The following is a 22,028-nucleotide window of genomic DNA, read 5'->3' as shown; positions in this document are numbered from 1 at the left end:
ACTGGTTCCAGAAAGTTAAACAGATTTGTAAATTACTTCTATTAAAAAATCTTAATCCTTCCAATAATTATCAGCTGCTGAAGTTAAGTTGTTCTTTTCTGTCTGGCAACAGTGCTCTCTGCTGACGTCTCTGTCTGTCACGGGAACTGCACAGAGTAGGTTTGTTATGGGGATTTGCTTCTACTCTGGACAGTTTCCGAGACAGGTGTCATCAGAGAGCACTTAGACAGAAAAAAACAACTCAACTTGAGCAGCTCATAAGTACTGAAAGGATTAAGATTTTTTAATAGAAGTAATTTACAAATCTGTTTAACTTTCTGGAGCCAGTTGATATATATAAAAAAAAAGTTGTTTTTTCTGGATAACCCCTTTAATTTCCTAGAATTTTTTTTCACGGTATTTACTAAGGTTTCCCTACATTTCCCACTTTTCCTACATTTTGATTTTTTTACACATGTTCTGATCTCTCTGGTTTTTCTCACCTCAAATCCACCACATTTTCTGTGGAAACCTTAGTAAATATGTAGTTTTTTTGTGAAAAATTTGGGAACACGCCCCTTTTATGTGACCACACCCTCTTTTCCAGACAGACACGCCCCTTTTTCGGGTTTTCTCAGTAAAATGGAGAGTTGGTCGGGTTTTTCATTTCTGGTGCAGTGAGACAGAATACTGGTACAAATTCTGGCGCAGACAGTATTTTTGGCGCAATGCGCCAGATTCTGGCACACAACCCGGCAAAACATGTCTGGTTTAAATAGTAAATCAGGGCCATTATTGGTGCAGAGAGACAGAGCAGTACAGCAACCGCACGACACCCGCCAAGTTCTGTGCACAGGTCCCATTCATCAGTAAAAGGGCTCGTGCACGGAACTTGCTGGGCATCGTACAGTGAAGAACGGGCGGAAGAGACAGATCTGGACTTACACTTGAATTATTTACTTAAAGGGGTACTCCGCTGCTCAGCGTTTGGAACAAACTGTTCCGAACGCTGGAGCGGGCGCCGGGAGCTTGTGACGTTATAGTCCTGCCCCCCTCATGACATCATGCCCCACCCCCTCAATGCAAGTCTATGGGAGGGGGCGTGGCAGCTGCCACGCCCCCTCCCATAGACTTGCATTGAGGGGGTGGGGCTATGACGTCACAAGCTCCCGACGCCGGCTCCAGTGTTCGGAACAGTTTGCCGCGGAGTACCCCTTTAATGGCCTGCTTATAGTCTGGTTATTTCTTCTTTGCAGGATACAGATAACCCATCACCGGAGAAGTGTGTCCTCAATGACGCCGTGTCTGAATTCTTCAATGATGAGTTTAACCCCGAGGCTCCCGAGCCGATATCCCACATCACAGCCAGCACCAGAGACTTCAACTTTGGCTTCTGCCAGTGCAGCTGTGAAGCCCCTCTGCCTCTTTCCCTGACCAATCGCACAAAGGGAAAGGTGACTGTCATCTGGACCTGCAAGCCAGACAGCCCTTTCCGGGTCACCCCCGAGTGCACCGACATCCCACCGCTCAAGTCCACGGCTTTCAGAGTCATCTTCCATCCATCACAAATAGATACGTTGTATGCTGCAGAACTGGAGGGCTTTGTCTTTTACAAGGTGAGCCGATAGAGAAGCGTAGGGGCCCAATTATTTCCGAGTGATGATGAAGATAAAAGAGAATCTATGATAAAACTATGTCACATGTCACATGACCATGTCATCCGATGGCTGTATATCCAATGGGTGTTTCGTCTATAAGATATAGAACCTGCAGCAGCCTTTTGTGCTATCATGTACAGTTTCTGGCTTTTCTGTATCCTGAACAACCACTTTATTATGAAGGGGTAATTCATTTTGTACTCTCTTATGAGTGGTGATCAAAGATAATATTTAGGGAATGCTACCTGAAAAGGTGGTGTGATTGAGATACTTTGCATAATCCATTAAGACAAAAAAAAAAGAGAAAAAAAAAATAAAATAAAAATATATATATACACACACACGGAGAATAAATGTATTGTTTAATTTGGTGTACACTGTAAGAACAAAACGGATAACCACATTCCCCCCAAAAAACAGCAGTATTTCTGCTCCTGGATGTTCCAAAAATAGGCCACGTCATTAAAGGGGTACTCCGGTGGAAAACTTTTTTTTTTTTAAATCAACTGGTGCCAGAAAGTTATACAGATTTGTAAATTACTTCTATATAAAAATCTTAATCCTTCCAGTACTTATTAGCTGCTGAATACTACAGAGGAAATTATTTTCTTTTTGGAACACAGAGCTCTCTGCTGACATCATGACCACAGTGCTCTCTGCTGACATCTCTGTCCATTTCAGGAACTGTCCAGAGCAGCATATGTTTTCTATGGAGATTTTCTCCTACTCTGAACAGTTCTTAAAATGGACAGAGATGTCAGCAGAGAGCACTGTGCTCATGATGTCAGCAGAGAGCTCTGTGTTCCAAAAAGAAAAGAATTTTAGCTGTAGTATTCAGCAGCTAATAAGTACTGGAAGGATTAAGATTTTTTAATAGAAGTAATATACAAATCTGTTTAACTTTCTGGCACCAGTTGATAAAAAAAAAACAGTTTTCCACTGGAGTACCCCTGGCTAAGTTTCTACTTTGTTTTTTTTTTTGGGGGGGGGGGGGGGGGTAACGCAGAGAAAATGCCAAATCTGCCGGCATGGCGTTTTTTCGGCCAAAAAAAGCTGCGGTCAGATCTTTTTCCACTTAGCGTTTTTAATTTTTGTGTTTTATTTTTATTTTTTTTATCCTTTTGGCGTTTTTTCTCTCTATTTTGGCATTTTTCAGCTCCTTGCAGCATGTTGAGTCACTGGCGTTTTTTTTTTTGTCAAAATCGTGGCGTTTTTCTCCCATAGATGTCCATGGGAGTGAAAAAACGCCATTAAAAAACGCATTTGGCGTTTTTCTTTGGCGTTTTTTCACCTGTGAAAAAAAGGGGCTGTTTCTAGGAAGAGAAACAGCAGCCATTTTCTCTGAAGTCAGCCAAAAAGTTCAAAAAAATCCAACTTGGAAAGGCTAGAAAAACTACCAAGATGCCAAAAATCCGATTTCCACACAAATGAAAAAACGCCAGACGCAGGAAATTGCACTGGCGTTTTTTCTTCAGTTTTTTTCCAACAAAAAAACGCAGGACAAAAAAACAAGTAGAAACATAGCCTAATGGAGAAAAATTTGCATGCTCGACACCATTCCATTCAAATTTTGGGACACGGAAACCCAATTTTCATGTTCTGCTGGGTCTCTGCATTCAGACCCCCACTGATTAGACCAGTGTTTCCCAACCAGGTTGCCTCAAGCTGTTGCAAAACTACAACTCCCAGCATGCTAGGAGCTGTAGTTTTGCAACAGCTGGAGGCACTCTGGTTGTGAAACACTGGATTAGACAATTATATACTATATTATAGGTAAGTAATAAGTTTTGATTATGAGAATACCCCTTTAAAGAATTCCTTTCTAATACTGTAAGAATATACTTGCTTCAAAGGAGTACTCCCCTGGAAAACTTTTTTTAATCATCTGGTGCCAGAAAGTTAAACAGATTTGTAAATTACTTCTATTAAAAAATCTTAATCCTTCCAGTACTTATCAGCTTCTATTTGCTCCACAGGAAGTTATTTCCTTTTTGAATTTCCTTTTCTGTCTGACCACAGTGCTCTCTGCTGACACCTCTGTCCATGTCAGGAACTGTCCAGAGCAGGAGAGGTTTGCAATGGGGATTTGCTCCTTCTCTGGACAGTTCCTAAAATAAATTTACTAATTTACAAATCTGTTTAACTTTCTGGCACCAGTTGATTTAAGAAAAATTGTTTTCCACCGGAGTACCCCTTTAATATCTGAAGCGTACAGTCAGATACTAAAATCTAAATCAATCTTTTGTCTGCAGGTTTTGCGCGATTACCGTAACGTGAAGGACATCACTATTTGTCCACCCTGGTGCATTACTCTCCGAGCGAGGGGGCACACTTTTACAATGGGCCAAGAACATTTTGTACCCAGGTGTATTCTGGATTCTCCACGAATGGTAAGATTTGTAAAAGCTTTATTGGTAACATGGAAGATATGGAGCTTATCATTTTGTCCCATTTGTTGCAGATTTTTCCCCCAGCTAGACAAGATGGCCACACTCATCGCAGTTTACTGCTGCAGAATACAGGACCTACCATTCTGACCTTTGTGATAGATGAGAACAGCTGCCCTGGTGTCCAGGTGAAGCCAAACTCTGGTCATGTGGACCCTGGATCCCATCAGGTTTTACTAGCGAGGACCAGTCCTAGTGACAGCGGACTAACAAAGCACACTGTGCCGCTGCAGCTGAACTACAGTCCCGACTATACTCAGGTGAGTGTCCCTTCATTGATGAAGCCTTCAAGACATGGATCTGTAATTTTTCCTTATAAAAAGTCTGTTTTCCTGTTGCTTACAACAGCAGGCTGACAATCAATATGGCTGCCATTACAACTCCTACTTAGGGTCGGTTCACACCACGATTTTGCTATACGGTCTCATAAAAAAATCTGTACAGAAAACCGTGCCCATAGACTTCCCATTCAAAACTGTGTGCACCATAATGTATACGGGTGTGTCCGTTTTTCAAACCATAAGTTTTTTTACTTTTTTTTTCTGCACAGAAAACCCTTCCAGTACTCATCAGCTGCCGTATGCTCCACAGGAAGTTATTTTTCTTTTTGAATTTCCTTTTTATCTGACCACAGTGCTCTCTGCTGACAACTCTGTCCATTTCAGAAACTGTCCAGGGTAGGAGCAAATCCCCATAGCAAACCTCTCCTGCTCTGGGCAGTTCGTAAATGGACAGAGGTTTCAGCAGAGAGCACTGTGGTCAGATAAAAAGGAAATTAAAAAAGAAAAATAACTTCCTGTGGAGCATACAGCAGCTGATAAGTACTGGAAGGATTAAGATTTTTTAATAGAAGTAATTTACAAATCTGATTAACTTTCTGGCTCAATTAATAAAATAAAAAAAAATAGTTTTTCACCGGAGTACCCCTTTAAAAACTGTCTGGTGCTGTATCCAAACTGCACCCTATTCATCTCAATGAGCCGAAGAGTCAGATAGTGACTCCGGTAAACTCATTTTTGGACAGTATCAGTTTTTGTTGCCGGCCTGAAAACCATATTTTCTGCAGTTCCAGTCCGACAACAAAACCTGATGCGGTCCAAAAATGAGCCTTATCTTACTCCGTCCAACTCATTAAAATGATTGGGGTGCGGCTCGGGGTACGGCAGAAGACGTTTTTTTAATTCTCCCGCCGGCTGCCATATGCCCAAATCGTGGTGTGAATGCAGCCTTATGAGGATCAGCAGTGCTGATCATTTAACAGGGAAGATTTTCAGTTACAATACAGATAATAGGATGCGCACATTATAATAGTAAGGCCGTATAACACAGCCGTAAATGTGCGGAATGTGCACCCGAAAAACACAGGTGGACATTCTGCACATTGGAACGATCTGGTGGGCACTGGAACTCACAGACAGCAATGCATTTCCGAGCGGAGTTCGCAGACATGTCTATTCTTTCTGCAGACGCCGGAATTGTGATTTCCATGGCAGAAATATCTCCTGCGGAAATTTCGCCATGTGCACAGTGCAGCAGAATCCCATTGAAATTAATGCAGCAGATTCGCATTAAGGGTATGTTCAGACGAGCAGATTTACAGCGTATTTTACGCTTTGGATCTGTCGCTGATGGACCTCTGTATGCTGCCTTTACATGTGACTGCTCGGAGGCGCAATAAGCCGTGAAGACACACTGAAGTGATGTGCGAGTCGCCGCACATGCGCGGTGTACTCGCACACGTCGTGGCCGCTCCCCCTGCTCTATGAGCTAGGCCCAGAGCTGCCGCGATGTGCGAGTATACTTTGCATGCACGCGGCGACTCGCACAACGCACTGTCTGCTCATAGCGGTGTATTGCCGCTCTGAGCAGGCACATATAAAGGCAGCATACAGTGGTCCTTCAGCGGCGGATCCTCAGCGAAATATGCGCTGTAAATCCACTCATCTGAATGTACCCTAAAGGGGAATTCTTGTGGAAACAAGTGGAAAACAAATGTTTTCAAATGAACTGGTGCCAGAAAGTTAAACAGATTTGTAAATTACTTCTATTAAAAAATATTAATTCTTCCACTACTTATTAGCTGTCGTATACTACAGAGAAATTTGTGAAGTTATTTCCAGTCTGACCACAGTGCTCTCTGCTGGCACCTCTGTCCGTGTCAGGAACTGTCCAGATTAGATTAGACTGTCCCCATAGAAAACCTATCCTGCTCTGGACAGTTCCTGACACGGACAGAGGTGTCAGCAGAGAGCACTGTGGTCAGACTGGAAATAACTTCACAAATTTCTCTGTAGCATATAGTAGCAGATAAGTACTGGAAGGGTTAAGATTTTTAAAGCGTACCCGTCCGATCCAACAAAAAAACATTTTTTTTAATCTATCACTCAGTACCTAATCCTGACCATGTACATCCAATTTTTATGTGTCTAGCACCTTTATTTATTTTTTTATTACACTTTTAATTTAGCTCACTAGTCTGAATTCCTCTCAAAGGGAGGGGGCGTGGCCTCACTGTGCAGGTCTCCGCCCCCTCCCTCAGTATGCTGTCTGCTCACATTTCCCCTAGCATTAGCAAAACTACAACTCCCAGCTTGTCCTCACTGACAGTACCGGGACACAAGCTGACAGTGGGAGGATTTTTCCTCCAGCTCTGAGCCCTGTGCTCACAGCTGTCAATCAAGGAAGTGTGTCCATGACATAGGTGATGACTCATGGACACAGCAGGACTAGTATGTGTCCAAGCAGGCAGGGAGGGCAGTTGTTTGACTGGCTTTTTCAGTATGAAATACTGAACATTTTCTAATGAAAGCAATTGCAAAATGTATTGGTTATACATGCTTCACAACATATCAAAAGTTTTTGTATCTGACAACGTCCATTTAAATAGAAGTAATTTACAAATCTGTTTAACTTTCTGGCACCAGTTGATTTGGACCCCTTTTTTTTCCACCAGAGTTCCCCTTAAATTTCCAATATCCCCGCAGAAATTCCACGCAGACTTTCTGACGTGTGAACATGGCCTAATGCCGATACACCTCGGGTGATTTTACCTGCAGCTTTTAGTTGTCCCCACTGATTCCAAAGCGTTTTTTGTGAATGTAATTGCGTCGCTATGGTCTTGTCTCCTAGGTTCATAGAGATGTGGTAGAATAGTTTGTAATCATTTTTAATCATTTCTCTCTCTTTTCTCCGGCAGGAGATCGTCTTATTCTCTCGAGCTGAAACTCCACAACTGTCTCTCGAGAATGAAGGGAAACTTTACTTTAAACCCACCTGTATGGGGAACCAGTCAGAGTTCTCCTACTCTATAAGGAACGTCTCCAGGATCCCTGTGCACTTCGAGTGGAGGATCCAGAAAGAACATGTGCAATGTCTATCAGTTAGTCCAAGATCGGGAATTATCAGACCAAATGAAATCTTGGTAAGAGGCCACATCAGATAGAGGCCGGGGTATATATATTGTAGATATACTACCTGAACTTTTCACATGATTATTTACAGTAGTGTTTCCCAACCAGGGTCCCTCCAGCTGTTGCAAAACTACAACTCCTAGCATGCCCGGACAGCCTTTGGCTGTCCGGGCATGCTAGGAGTTGGAGTTTTGCAACAGCTGGAGGCACCCTGGTTGGGAAACACTGATTTACAGCATTACCTAAGATGATACTTGTTATGGTGGGCATACACATTGGATGGAAGTGCGCTGAACTCGCCGATTATTATTCGGAGGAAGTCTGATGGGAATTCAGCTGAAATTTACTGCTCATTTACTTCAATGGGATTACGCTGTCCTATTCCCGCTGTCCCATTCACACAGTGGAATTTCTGCAGCGAAAATTCCATATTGTGACAATGTTTCCCTACCAGTGTGCCTGCAGCTGTTGCAAAACTACAACTCCCAGCATGCCCAGACATCTTTTGTCTATACCTAACATGGGGTCACACGGCCGAATTTGTCCGCAGAATAATAGTCGATTTCAGCGCACTTTCACCTAATGTGTACACCCACCGTAAACAGTATAATCCTAGGTACTGCTGTAAATCAGTGTTTCCCAACCAGGGTGCCTCCAGCTGTTGAAAAACTACAACTCCCAGCATGCCCTGACTGGCTGACTATCTAATGCAGTGTTTCCTTACCAGTGTGGCTCCAGCTGTGGCAAAACTACAACTCCCAGCATGCTGGTTGGGAAACACTAATGTAATATAGATGGGGGGCCTCCCAGCTTTCTCCTTCCACTGATAACATATGCACACTCCGCTGAACTGAGCAGGCATGTGCATGTTAAAAGAAGGAGTGGAATACCTGTCGGCCAACTTTATGGCTTCCATAAGTTCTTAGGACACTTTTTCCCAACCAGGGTGCCTGCTGGGAGTTGTAGTTTTGCAACAGCTGGAGCCACACTGGTCGGGAAACACCGCATTAGATAGTCGGCCTGTTATGTTTGGCCGAAGGCTGCCCGGGCATGCTGGGAGTTGTAGTTTTGCAACAGCTGGAGGCACCCTGGCTGGAAAACACTTATTTACAGCTTTACCTAGGATGATACTGTTTACGGTGGGCGTACACATTGAATGAAAGTGCGCTGAACTCGCCGATTATTCTGGAGACAAATTCCACCGGAAGTTCCTCCGAAATTTACTGCCCATTTACTTCAATGGGATTCAGCTGTCCCATTCACACAACAGGATTTCTGGTGTGTATTGTGACACTGTTTCCCAACCAGGGTGCCTCCAGCTGTTGCAAAACTACAACTCCCAGCATGCCCGGACAGCTTTTGTCTATACCTAACACGGGGTCCACGCTGGGTAATGGTGAAGCTAAATTCACATATATCTGACATAAGTGAGATACATGATATGAACATAAAGGCTCCCGAACATAACTGGCCAACTATCTAATGCAGTGTTTCCTAACCAGTGTGGCTCCAGCTGTTGCGAAACAACACTTCCCAGCAACCCACACTGGTTGGGAAACACTAATTTAGTATATATGGGAGCCTCCCAGCTTTCTCTTTCCATTGATAACATATGCACACTCTGCTGAACTGAGCAGTCATGAGCATGTTAAAAGAAGGAGTGGAATACCTGTCGGCCAACTGTATGGCCTCCATAAGTCCTTAGGACACTGTTTCCCAACCAGGGTGCCTGCTTGGAGTTGTAGTTTTGCAACAGCTGGAGGCATACTGGTTGGAAAACACTGATTTACAGCATTACCTAGGATGATACTGTTAACGGTGGGCGTACACATTGGAGGAAAGTGCGCTAAACTGGCCCAATAAAGGGGTACTCTGGTTACTCTGGTGAAAAACATAATTTTTTTTATTTTTTTATCAACTGGTGCCAGAAAGTTAAACAGATTTGTAAATTAATTCTATATAAAAATCTTTACCCTTCCAGTACTTTTTAGCAGCTGTATGTTACAGAGGAAATTATTTTCTTTTTGAATTTCTTTTTTGTCTTGTCCACAGTGCTCTCTGCTGACACCTGATGCCCGTATCAGGAACTGTCCAGAGAAAGAGAAAATCCTCATAGCAAACTTATGCAGCTCTGGACAGTTCCTGACATGGACAGAGGTGTCAGCCGAGAGCACTGTGGACAAGACAAAAAAGAAATTCCAAAAGAAAATAATTTCCTCTGTAGCATACAGCTGCTAAAAAGTACTGGAAGGGTAAAGATTTTTTTAATAGAAGTAATTTACTTTCTGGCACAGCTCATTTAAAAAAAAAAAAAGTTTTCCACCGGAGTACCCCTTTAATCTGCCGAAGAATTCCACCGGAAATTCCGCCAAAATGTACTGCCCATTTACTTCAATGGGATTCCGCTATCCCATTCACACAGCAGAATTTCTGAAGCAGAAATTCCACATTGTGTATTCCTCAAAATTTAAAGACCTGGCTTTAAATTTTGTGAAATTACAGGCGGAATCCCATTGAACTCAATGGGGCTTTGAACATTGGCAGTTCTTGTTGCCCATGAAGAAGGTTGATAAGGTGCCCCCCCCCCCCCCATGTTATCTCTATGGCTCATGTGCCCTTTCATTACTGCTTTACATATGTTTTCGATACATTCTGGACTCCTGTAGCTCTGACATGTGACCTCTGTCTTTGCTATTTCATCTGGCAGGCACAGAAGTGGTCATTTGTGCCACAAGAAGAAAGAAATTACTTTGTTAAAGCCACCGTACTATCACGGATGGTCGATGAAAGCCCCGAGCACAGCCAAAAAAAACACTACGTCCTGCGGATCAATGGCCAAGGCTGCAGAGGCTGGTTGTCAGTAAGTAAGAAGGCATCGGGATTTACTCTTCTACAGTGTTTCTTATCCAGGATGCCTCCAGCTGTTGCAAAACTACAACTCCCAGCATGCCCGGACAGCCGTTGGCTGTCCGGGCATGCTGGGAGTTGTAGTTTTGCAACAGCTGGAGGTGCTCTGTTTGGGAAACACTGGTATAGGTTATGGTGCAACATTCCGGCTTTACTCTACCACAGTGTTTCCTAACCAGTGTGCCTCCAGCTGTTGCAAAACTACAACTCCCAGCATGCCCGGACAGCCAACGGCTGTCCAGGCATGCTGGGAGTTGTAGTTTTGCAACAGCTGGAGGCGCTCTGTTTGGGAAACACTGGTATAGGTTATGTGCAACATGCAGGGTTTTACTCTACCACAGTGTTTCCTAACCAGTGTGCCTCCATCTGTTGCAAAACTACAACTCCCAGCATGCCCGGACAGCCAATGGCTGTCCGGGCATACTGGGCGTTGTAGTTTTGCAACAGCTGGAGGCGCTCTGTTTGGGAAACACTGGTATAGGTTATAGTGCGACATTCCCGGTTTTACTCTCACAGTGTTTCCTAACCAGGGTGCCTCCAGCTGTTGCAAAACTACAACTCCCATCATGCCCAGAAAGCCGTTGGCTGTCTGGGCATGCTGGCAGTTGTAGTTTTGCGACTGTTGGAGGCACCCTGGTTAGGAAACACTGCTCTACCATGTTGTACTTCCCAGTATTTTACACCTTTTCTCCTCCAGACAGAACAGGAGTCGGTGGACCTGGGGAATGTTTTGGTCGGGAGTTTTCAGTCCTGTGATCTGCTTCTATCCAATGATGGTGACTGCACCCTGGAGTATACCCTCAGTGCTAAACAGGAGGTCTCTGGGCCATGTGACCCTGATGATGTCATCAACGACCCTGTGGGTGAGTAACCGTAGTTGTAGATTTTAACGGCATATTATATTCTAGGTGTTTGTTTTTGCCTATATCATACACCCTTACCATCACTAGTCCTACAGCACCATCTGTTTTATTCAGCTCTATCTGTATACTGCTGCTATCTCTATGGGATCAAGATATATAGTAGTTATACACCTCCTCTTCAGCTCTATCTGTATACTGCTGCTGCTATCTCTATGGGATCAGGATATATAGTAGTTATACACCTCCTCTTCAGCTCTATCTGTATACTGCTGCTATCTCTATGGGATCAGGATATATAGTAGTTATACACCTCCTCTTCAGCTCTATCTGTATACTGCTGCTATCTCTATGGGATCAGGATATATAGTAGCTATACACCTCCTCTTCAGCTCTATCTGTATACTGCTGCTATCTCTATGGGATCAGGATATATAGTAGTTATACACCCCCCTCCAGCTCTATCTGTATACTGCTGCTATCTCTATGGGATCAGGATATATAGTAGTTATACACCTCCTCTTCAGCTCTATCTGTATACTGCTGCTATCTCTATGGGATCAAGATATATAGTAGTTATACAACCCCCCTCCAGCTCTATCTGTATACTGCTGCTATCTCTATGGGATCAGGATATATAGTAGTTATACACCTCCTCTTCAGCTCTATCTGTATACGGCTACTTCTGCTATCTCTATGTGATTAGGATGCATAGCAGTTTCACAACTGCCCTGAGGCTATGTTTACAAATAATATTTTAGCTGGGGTTTTTTTCAGTTTTTTCAGAGACTTTTACAAAATTGTGGCAAGATTTGTCCTATTCAACACAATTGCTCAAATTATGGTAAAAAAGTCATGGCCAAAATAGAGTGAAAATGTGTTATAATTCTGTCGAAATTGCAACGTGTGAAGCCTGAATACTTCAAATTTTCATAAGCACCTAAACTGTCGTGATAGGTCAATTCACTTTCTCTACAATAGCAATATAGCACCAAAAATGCTTGTAGCGTGAACTGACCTTAAAGGGGTACTCCCGTGGAAAACCTTTTTTTAAAAGCAACTGGTGCTAGAAAGTTAAACAGATTTATGAATTACTTCTATTAAAAAAATGTAATCCTTCCAGTACTTTTTAGGGGCTGTATACTACAGAGGAAATGCTTTTCTTTTTTGGATTTCTCTTCTGTCCCGACCACAATGCTCTCTGCTGACCTCTGCTGTCCATTTTAGGAACTGTCCAGAGCAGCATATGTTTGCTATGGGGAGTTTCTCCTGCTCTGGACAGTTCCTAAAATGGACAGCAGAGGTCAGCAGAGAGCTCTTTGTTCGTGACAGAAGAGAAATCCAAAAAGAAAAGCATTTCTTCTGTAGTATACAGCCCCTAAAAAGTACTGGAAGGATCAAGATTTTTTAATAGAAGTAATTTACAAATCTGTTTAACTTTCTGGCACCAGTTGATTTAAAAAAAAAAAAAAAAAAGTTTTCCACGGGAGTACCCCTTTAACCCACAGGTTTCTGGTTGCTGGAGTCTAGCCAGGTGATTAGGTTGGTCTCATTAGGTGAATTACAGTTATAAGACTCCACCTCCTCTCTCTGCAAAGCCAGATGATGGGAAATGCAGGCAGCATGAGAAAATCATTTCTGCTCTGAAATAGGAAGTAGTAAGGTTGAAAACCCTATGCCTGCCACATCAGCTAAAATAGGTAAGCACAAGGCGTACACAAGAACCTCTCCATTATTCTCCAATAATAGCCTATGCTGCACTATATAAGCAAAGAAATGATTTCCCGGAGTGCTTCTTTAATGGAAAGGAAACATTCCTGTTTATATCCATAGGCTGAAAACACTCTCTGACCTCACCTGCACCGACCTGTAATGGGGTCTGTTGTGGTTTCATGATGCCTTATCTTACCGAATCGTTCACAGAGGTTCAGAGCCCAATCTGTGTCTCGTATAGGAAAAGATACCATTGAAGTCCTTTATTTAGTATAAAATAAAATCTATACTATGTTATTTAATCTGAACTTATGGTCAGTTCTCATGGTGTGGTCAAATCACATTTTTTGCTCCATTTTGCACAAATTTGTACTGCATTGTGTGAATACAGCCCAAGGCGGCATTCACACCATGTTTTTGCAATACAGTTCCCGTATCAGGTTTTTGCTGAAAAACTGATTCCTCAAAACTGGACTAAACTGTATCAAAACGTGTGTACAAATTTAAACCCTTAAACGGATGTCTGGTTGCATCTGTTTTTTAAGAAAAAAACGTATACTTTTTTTTAACTTTTCACTCCATTTTCAATAAAGTTTCACTTGTTTGATTGAAGTTCCAAGAAAAGAAACTGCGCAAAGTCAAAAAACGTATGGTGCAAACCGGATGGAACCGTAGGCACATACAGCTCTGTACAGTTCCCATTGACTCCCATGTTAAAAAAAACATGTACGGTTTAATATGGTTTTTCATCCGGACCAAAAAACGTGGTTGACTACAGTTTTGGGTACGAGTAAAAAAACGGACAAAACCGTATAAGGCCGGGTTCACATCACGTTTTTGCAATACAATTCCCGTATACATTTACAATTTTAAAACCGTACGGAACCATATTGAAAACCGTATGCATTGACTCTCCATTGAAAACTGTATGCCAAATGATGCATCCGGTTGTGTCCGTTTTGCACCCTGTACGGTTTTGTCAGTTTTTTCCCGTACCCAAAACCGTAGCCTACCACAGTTTTTGGTCCGGGTGAAAAACCGTATTGAAGTGTATACATTTTTTTTAACATGGGAGTCAATGGGAACCACACAGAACTGTATGTGCATACGGTTCCATACGGTTTTCACCATACGGTTTTTTACATTGCAGTTTTTTTCTTCGAATTTCAATCAAACAAGTGAAACTTTATTCATAATGGAATGAAAAGTAAAAAACTTATTTGTTTTTTTCTTAAAAAACGGATGCAACCGGACATCATTTTTCAAACCGTATATGGATTAACATTTGTACACACGTTTTGATACAGTTTAGTCAGGTTTTGAGGAATCCGTATTTTATTAAAAAAAACTGATACGGGAACTGTATTGCAAAAACGTGGTGTGAATGCAGCCTAAGACGCAAAACGGACTAAACCGGATGATGCGTTTGACATACGGTTTACAATGTTAAGTCAATGCATACGGTTTTCTATACGGTTCCGTACGGTTTTTATCTTGGAACTGTATAGCAAAAACGTGGTGTGAATGCACCCTTAAGGTACATTTACACGTACAGGATCTGCTGCATATTTTTGCAGCTGATTTTGCTACCCAGTGAAGTTAATGGGTAGCAATATCAGCTGCAAAATATCCTGTACGTGTGATCGTACCCTAATACAGTGATCCCTCAACTTACAATGGCCTCAACATACAATAGATTCAACTTACAATGGCCTCAACATACAATAGATTCAACATACAATGGTCTTTTCTGGACCATTGTAACTTGAAACCAGACTCAACATACAATGCTACGGACAGTCCATATCTGCGACACATGTCAATGGCTGGAAGAAGTGACCAATCAGAATGGGCATTTTACTGGTAAAACCCCTGTATTACTGAAGTGTATGCACTGAATGGTGTCTGGTAGCACCCCCTACAGTACAGGGAGGTATTTCATGTTCTGTACTATTCTTTACCTGTATTACTGAAGTGTATGCACTGACTGGTGTCTGGTAGCGCCCCCTACAGTACAGGGAGGTATAACATGTTCTGTACTCTTTACCTTTACCAGGGTTACCTGCTCCTTTGGACACCAAGTAAGGGGCGACTCCATGTTACTTTTTTAGGACATTGTGTATTCTGTACAGAACCCTGAAGAAGCTCCTGTCCTCTACATAGACCACGATTTCCCAACCAGGGTGCCTCCAGCTGTTGCAAAACTACAACTCTCAGCATGCCCGGACAGCCTTTGGCTGTCCGGGCATGCTAAGAGTTGTAGTTTTGCAACAGCTGGAGGCACCCTGGTTAGGAAACACTGAAATAGACAGTGATTACAGCTCCCAGCAGCTCTTTATTACTTTTATATGTAAGGATTTGCTTTATCTATATTAGTTATCTACTTATTTTTCTTTAATCCTCACTTTTTCCTATTTTTGGATGACATTTTGGTGGCTTCAGAACCATTTACCAGGTTTCCATAGAGTTCTGGTCTCAACATACAATGGTCTCAACATACAATGGTCGTCCTGGAACCAATTAATATTGTAACTTGAGGGGCCACTGTACTATGTTTCATATTTGCTCATTTTTCTCTTCAGTATACACCAGTGTTGCACCTTACATTCTGTCTTCTCCATAGCTCTGGAGTTTGAGCATGAGAAGGGCCGACTGCCCGCACGTACCAAGCTGAGGATCAGAGTCATGGCCCGTCCTGCCCGCCGGGTCTCCTACACCTGGACTATCAACTACCGCATCCTCTCACCACAAGGTGTGTTTGTTTCTGTGTAACATGGCAGCTCTCCACAACAAAGGCTCTTTGGCCATGTTCACATGTTGGACAATTGGAGCCTCATTGTATTCACAGGATTCTGCTGCTCTGTGCACACGTCGGAATTTCCGTAACAGATGTTTCTGGCACTGAAATTCTGAAGTCTGTGTCTGCAGAAAGAATAAACCAGTTCACTCTTTCTTCGAACTCCGCACAGTATGAATTTCTTTTCTGTCTGACCACAGTGCTCTCTGCTGGCACCTCTGTCTGTCTCAGGAACTGTCCAGAGCAGGAGAGGTTTGCTATGGGGATTTGCTTCTGCTCTTGACAGTTCCTGAGACGGACAGATGTGTCAGCAGAGAGCACTGTGGTCATACAGAAAATAAATTTTAAAAAGAAAAGAACTTCCTGTGGAGCATACAGCAGCTGATAAGTACTGGAAGAGTTAAGATGTTTAAATAGAAGTGATTTACAAATCTGTTTAACTTTCTGGCACCAGTTGATTTAAAGTGTGCCCCTTTAATTAAGGACCGGTCAGTATGAGTATGACTCTATGATTGTTTGTCGCCTGCAGAATCTTTATTGCTATGACATTGACTGTTCTCTCTTTTCAGCAAAAAATCCAGCAGATGGCGTCAGTGAGGAGCGGTTTCTGTGCACTGTGACGGCACAGGGTGTATACCCGGTCTTCTCCGTGGTGGATGCGTGTCCTGGGGGAAGCGCTAGTGCCTTCAGCAAGACCCAGATCTGGAAGCTCTTTTCTCTAGAAAGACTTAATTCTGTTCTGCAAAGTGACCCCACACCAGGGGAGCTTATATACCGGGTGCCCACACGACACAGGTACCACCACCACCCGAACTTGTTTTATAAACCTCCTATCTCCTCTTCACAATGTCATCTAATACATTTTTATACTTTTTATGGACAGCATCCGCAGATGTCCCTCTGTAAACACTCCGGTCCTCCTGGATTTCAACTTTGGGGCTGCGCCAGTAGGGTCAGAGCCATTTACCACTCTGCTTCTATTGGAGAATAAAGGGGTATTGCCCGTTAACTGGTGAGTGTGATGAAAATGACCTATTGTTTAAATCACGTTTTTATGGTTACCATTAGAGATGAGCGAACTTACAGTAAATTTGATTCGTCACGAACTTCTCAGCTCGGCGGTTGCTGACTTTTCCTGCATAAATTAGTTCAGCTTTCCGGTGCTCCGGTGGGCTGGAAAAGGTGGATACAGTCCTAAGAAAGAGTCTCCTAGGACTGTATCCATCTTTTCCAGCCCACGGGAGCACCTGAAAGCTGAACTAATTTATGCAGGAAAGTCAGCAACCGCCGAGCCGAGAAGTTCGTGACGAATCGAATTTACTGTAAGTTCGCTCATCTCTAGTTACCATGTTTTTTAAAGAATTTTTAGTGATAGTAATTTTCTATTTTATTATCTATATTTTTTAATAATCCTAAAATCATGCAGTTTCCATTCTGGCCATTGGGTCTAAAAGTGAGCAAAGATTTAGACCCAATGGGCAGAATGGAAACTGCAAGATTTCAAGATTATTAAAAAATATAGATAATAAAATGGAAGATTACTATCACAAAAAAATTCTTAAAAAAATAGGTTTACCATAAAATCTTAGTTCTGTACTGATCATTTCCCCGTAATGTCTTTCATCTCAGCACATACAGAATTACAGTGACACCTGTAGAGAGATACACACAATAACTGTTGCTTACTGCTCGGCATCCCCTTCCCTGTAAAATGACCTCTAAAAAGGTCACAGAGAATGGCCAGTGCCATCTCCAATTCATGTCAATGGGACAGGTCCTATCCATTGTTGCCTATGTCTATGGGGCTTGCCATAAAACATATCACTAAATGCTGTTAAAAACAAAAGAAAAAAATTAATAGGAAAAACCAGAAAATAGAAAAAGATTAGAAAAAAATTACGTTTCAGTAACTTACTGATCAGTAAAAAAAAAAAAAAAATATCAGGGAAACTGACATCAGGGTCAACCGCACTAACCTGAATTTACAGGTAGATTGTATGGGTGACCCTGTTTCTAACGTTTCTTACTGGGTGAAAATCGGCCGTTCAGGAGACATTCATCTTGCTGCAATGGAAGCGGCTGTTGCTGTATGTGCAATGCTATCTCCCGCCCATTCTGGGGATAACCCCGCCCACTTCTGACAATAACCCCTCCCCTTCACATATGTGCTGAGTAAGAGGAGATGAGTAGTTATGAAGGGGTGAAGTTATTAAAACATTTTGTTCCAAACGCTGAGCAGCGGAGTACCCCTTTAACTTCTTCTGTTAGCTCAGTCTCCAGCCTTTATCTCTCCTCTCCTGTACTTTCTTCTAAGCTGATTTGTGATGTAAAATTTACTTTTAATGTAGTCATTGACTTTTATTGTAGCCATTTTAATTAAGTCAGTGCAGAGGACTTTTTAGGACAGGGTTTTCCAAACAGTGCATCTCCAGCTGTTGCAAAACTACAACTCCCAACATGGAAATTCAGCCAAAATTTAAAGCCCATTATGTCTAATGGGATTTTTTTGTCTTCTGCAAGCTTTGCTGAATGGAATTTATGCTAAATTGTTGATTTTCCGGCCATGTGAACATGGCCTAACAATGCACCAGATTTAATATAGTGCCATAAATGGATAGTAACATAGTTCATAAGGTTGAAAAAAGACCAGAGTCCATCACGTTCCACTTATAAGCCTAATAAGTCCCTATTGAGTTGAGTTGATCAAGAGGAAGGCAAAAAACCCTCATACTAGAGGTAAAAATTCCTTTCCGACTCCAAATATGGCATCAGAATAAATCCGTGGATCAACCTTCTGTCCCTATAAATCTAGTATCCATAACCAGTAATATTATTACTCTCCAAAAATGCATCCAGAGCCCTTTTTGAACTCTATTACAGAGTTCACCATGACCACCTCCTCCGGGAGAGAATTCCACAGTCTCACTGCTCTTACAGTAAAGAACCCCCATCTGTGCTGGTGTAGAAACCTTCTTTCCTCTAGATGTAGAGGATGCACCCTTGTTATAGATACAGTCCTGGGTATAAATAGATCATGGAGAGATCTCTGTACGGTCCCCTGATATATTTATACATAGTTATTAGGTCTCCCCTAAGCCTTCTTTTTTCTAAACTAAATAACCCTAATTCTGATAATCTTTCTGGGTACAGTAGTCCTCCCATTCCCCATATTACTCTGGTTGCCCGTCTTTGAACCCTCTCCAGCTCCACTATATCTTTCTTGTACACTGGTGCCCAGTACTGTACACAGTATTCTATGTGTGGTCTGCCCAGTACTGTACACAGTATTCTATGTGTGGTCTGACCAGTACTGTACACAGTATTCTATGTGTGGTCTGCCCAGTACTGTACACAGTATTCTATGTGTGGTCTGACCAGTACTGTACACAGTATTCTATGTGTGGTCTGACCAGTACTGTACACAGTATTCTATGTGTGGTCTGACCAGTACTGTACACAGTATTCTATGTGTGGTCTGACCAGTACTGTACACAGTATTCTATGTGTGGTCTGACCAGTACTGTACACAGTATTCTATGTGTGGTCGGTCCAGTACTGTACACAGTATTCTATGTGTGGTCTGTCCAGTACTGTACACAGTATTCTATGTGTGGTCTGACCAGTACTGTACACAGTATTCTATGTGTGGTCTGACCAGTACTGTGCACAGTATTCTATGTGTGGTCTGACCAGTACTGTACACAGTATTCTATGTGTGGTCTGACCAGTACTGTACACAGTATTCTATGTGTGGTCTGACTAGTGATTTGTATAGCGGTAGAATTATTTCCTTGTCGTGGGCATCTATGCCCCTATTGATGCCCCCCATGATTTTATTAGCCTTGGCAGCAGCTGCCCGACATTGGTCACTACAGCTAAATTTACTGTTAACTAAGACTCCCAAGTCCTTTTCCATGTCAGTCGTCCCAAGTGTTCTCCCATTTAATACATAATCCCAGCCCGGATTTTTCTTTCCCATGTGCATTACCTTACATTTATCAGTGTTGAACCTCATCTGCCACTTCCCAGCCCAAGCCTCCAACCTATCCAGATCCATTTGTAACAGTGCACTGTCCTCTATTGTGTTATCTATTATACACAGTGCACTGTCCTCTATAGTGTTTACCGCTTTACAGAGTTTAGTGTCATCTGCAAAGATTGCTACTTTACCATTCAACCCCTCTGCAAGGTCATTAATGAACATATTAAATAGGACAGGACCCAATTCTGAACCCTGTAGTATCCCACTAGTAACAGTCACCCAATCAGAATAAGTACCATTAATAACCACCCTCTGTTTCCTATCACTGAGCCAGTTACTTACCCACTTGCACACATTCTCCCCCAGCCCCATCCTTCTCATTTTATGCACCAACCTTTTATGAGGCACCGTATCAAATGCTTTGGAAAAATCCAAATATATGACATCCAGCGATTGCCTCTGATCCAGTCTGGAGCTCATCTCCTCATAAAAGCTGATCAGGTTAGTTTGACAGGACCGATCCCTCATACATCCATGCTGATATGGGGTCATACATTTATTTTTATCAGGATATTCCAAAATAGCATCTCTTAGGAAACCCTCAAACAATTTACATACAACCAAGGTTAAACTAACAGGTTTATAATTCCCAGGGTCACCTTTTGACCCCTTCTTAAATATTGGCACCACATTTGCCATGCGCCAGTCCTGGGGAACAGTCCCTGTCACTATAGAGTCTCTGAATATTAAAAATAGGGGTCTGTCTATTACATTACTTAATTCCTTTAGAACACGGGGGTGAATGCCATCTGGACCTGGTGATTTGTCTATTTAGATTTTTTGTAGGCGGCACTGTACTTCTTCCTGGGTTAGACAGTTGACCTGTACTTCTTCCTGGGTTAGACAGGTGACCTGTACTGGGTAGTTTACCTTCTCTGTTGCATTTTTTGTGTAAGTTAAGATCACAGCATGAGCTGCATTCACATCGCATTGTCCATGCCGAATCTGGCTGGCATATGGGAGCGCCCGGTTTTGAAATTTCCCAGCCGATTCGGCAGCCGTATGGACAAAATGTGATGTGAATGCAGCCCATGCTGTGGTCTTAACTTACACTAAAAATGCAACAGATTTATGCCTTTATGGCACTATAATAAATCTGATGCATTGTTAGGACGGCTTAAGTCTGGTCACAAAACCGGATACGGGGCAAAGATTAGCCAACCGGAGTCGCTATCTTACTCCGGTCGGCTCATTTAAGTAAATGAGATTCGTCGCTGGTCCAGCTGGGATATGTGAGCGCCCAGTTTTGAAATTTCCCAGTCGTATCCGGCAGCCGTATGGACAAAATGTGATGTGAATGCAGCCTTGGACTTAGACTTTTTGTTGGCTTAAAGGGGTACAAACTGTTCCGAACGATGGAGCCGCCGCCGGGAGCTCGTGGTGTCATAGCCTCGCCCCCTAATGAGGGCTATGGACTTGCATTGAGGGGGCGGGGCGTGATGTCATGAGGGGGCAGGGCTATGACGTCACACGCTCCCAGCTCCAGCGTTCGGAACAGTTTGTTCCAAACGCTGAGCAGCGGAGTACCCCTTTAACCTGTGCCAGAATTCTGACATGTGTTGCATCTCAAGCCACGCCCTTTTTATTCGAGCCACTCCCATTTTGTCAGACATGGGGGGGGGGGGGGGGGGGGAGTATCTGAAACTTCCTATAAATGAGTAAACTGACAGTAGGGCCACCATCATATGATTACAAGCAGTGTCCACAGCATATCCCAAACTATATATCCTATGTCGAGCACTGAACACACAAATATGTAATAGTTGAAAAACGTTATTGATAATTAAACATACACATTTAAAATATGAAAGGGGTACTCCGCTGCTCTTCGTTTGGAACAAACTGTTCCGAACGCTGTAGCCAGGAGCTCGAGACAGCATAGCCCCGCCCCCTCATGACATCACGCCTCGCCCCCTCAATGCAAGTCTATGGGAGGGGGCGTGACGGCTGTCACGCCCCCTCCCATAGACTTGCATTGAGGGGGCGGGACGTGGCATCATGAGGGGGCGGGGCTATGACGTCTCGAGCTCCCGGCGCTGGTGATGGGTGAGATTTTCAAACTCGTGAGATACTCGGACTGCTCCTCCCCTCCATTCTCCGAACTCGGACCGCTCCTCCCCTCTCCAAAGTTTTCCGAAGCTAGAGCGGCAAGATGCGAGGGCAGAGCCCAAGGTCGCACATCTGCACTACATAATTAAGCTACGCCCCCTTATCT

General features: G+C 43.0%; 1 protein-coding gene across 3 annotated transcripts in view; it reads left to right on the top strand.

Moving 5' to 3' along the window:
- CFAP65 (cilia and flagella associated protein 65) overlaps positions 1-22,028 on the top strand; it is a 117,651-nt gene that overhangs the window by 42,209 nt on the left and 53,414 nt on the right. For all 3 annotated transcript variants that reach the window (XM_056534469.1, XM_056534467.1, XM_056534468.1), the window contains exons 11-19: positions 1,236-1,595; positions 3,890-4,027; positions 4,099-4,344; positions 7,281-7,505; positions 10,202-10,354; positions 11,099-11,264; positions 15,598-15,726; positions 16,341-16,566; positions 16,655-16,783. In XM_056534469.1, coding sequence (XP_056390444.1) covers positions 1,236-1,595; positions 3,890-4,027; positions 4,099-4,344; positions 7,281-7,505; positions 10,202-10,354; positions 11,099-11,264; positions 15,598-15,726; positions 16,341-16,566; positions 16,655-16,783 — 1,772 coding nt within the window. The remainder of the gene's footprint in view (positions 1-1,235; positions 1,596-3,889; positions 4,028-4,098; positions 4,345-7,280; positions 7,506-10,201; positions 10,355-11,098; positions 11,265-15,597; positions 15,727-16,340; positions 16,567-16,654; positions 16,784-22,028) is intronic.

This window comes from Hyla sarda, chromosome 8 (assembly GCF_029499605.1).
Source record: "Hyla sarda isolate aHylSar1 chromosome 8, aHylSar1.hap1, whole genome shotgun sequence".
NCBI classification, from domain to species: domain Eukaryota; kingdom Metazoa; phylum Chordata; class Amphibia; order Anura; family Hylidae; genus Hyla; species Hyla sarda.
Note: the sequence above shows the minus strand (reverse complement) of the source record. Positions and strands in the feature narration are given on the sequence as shown.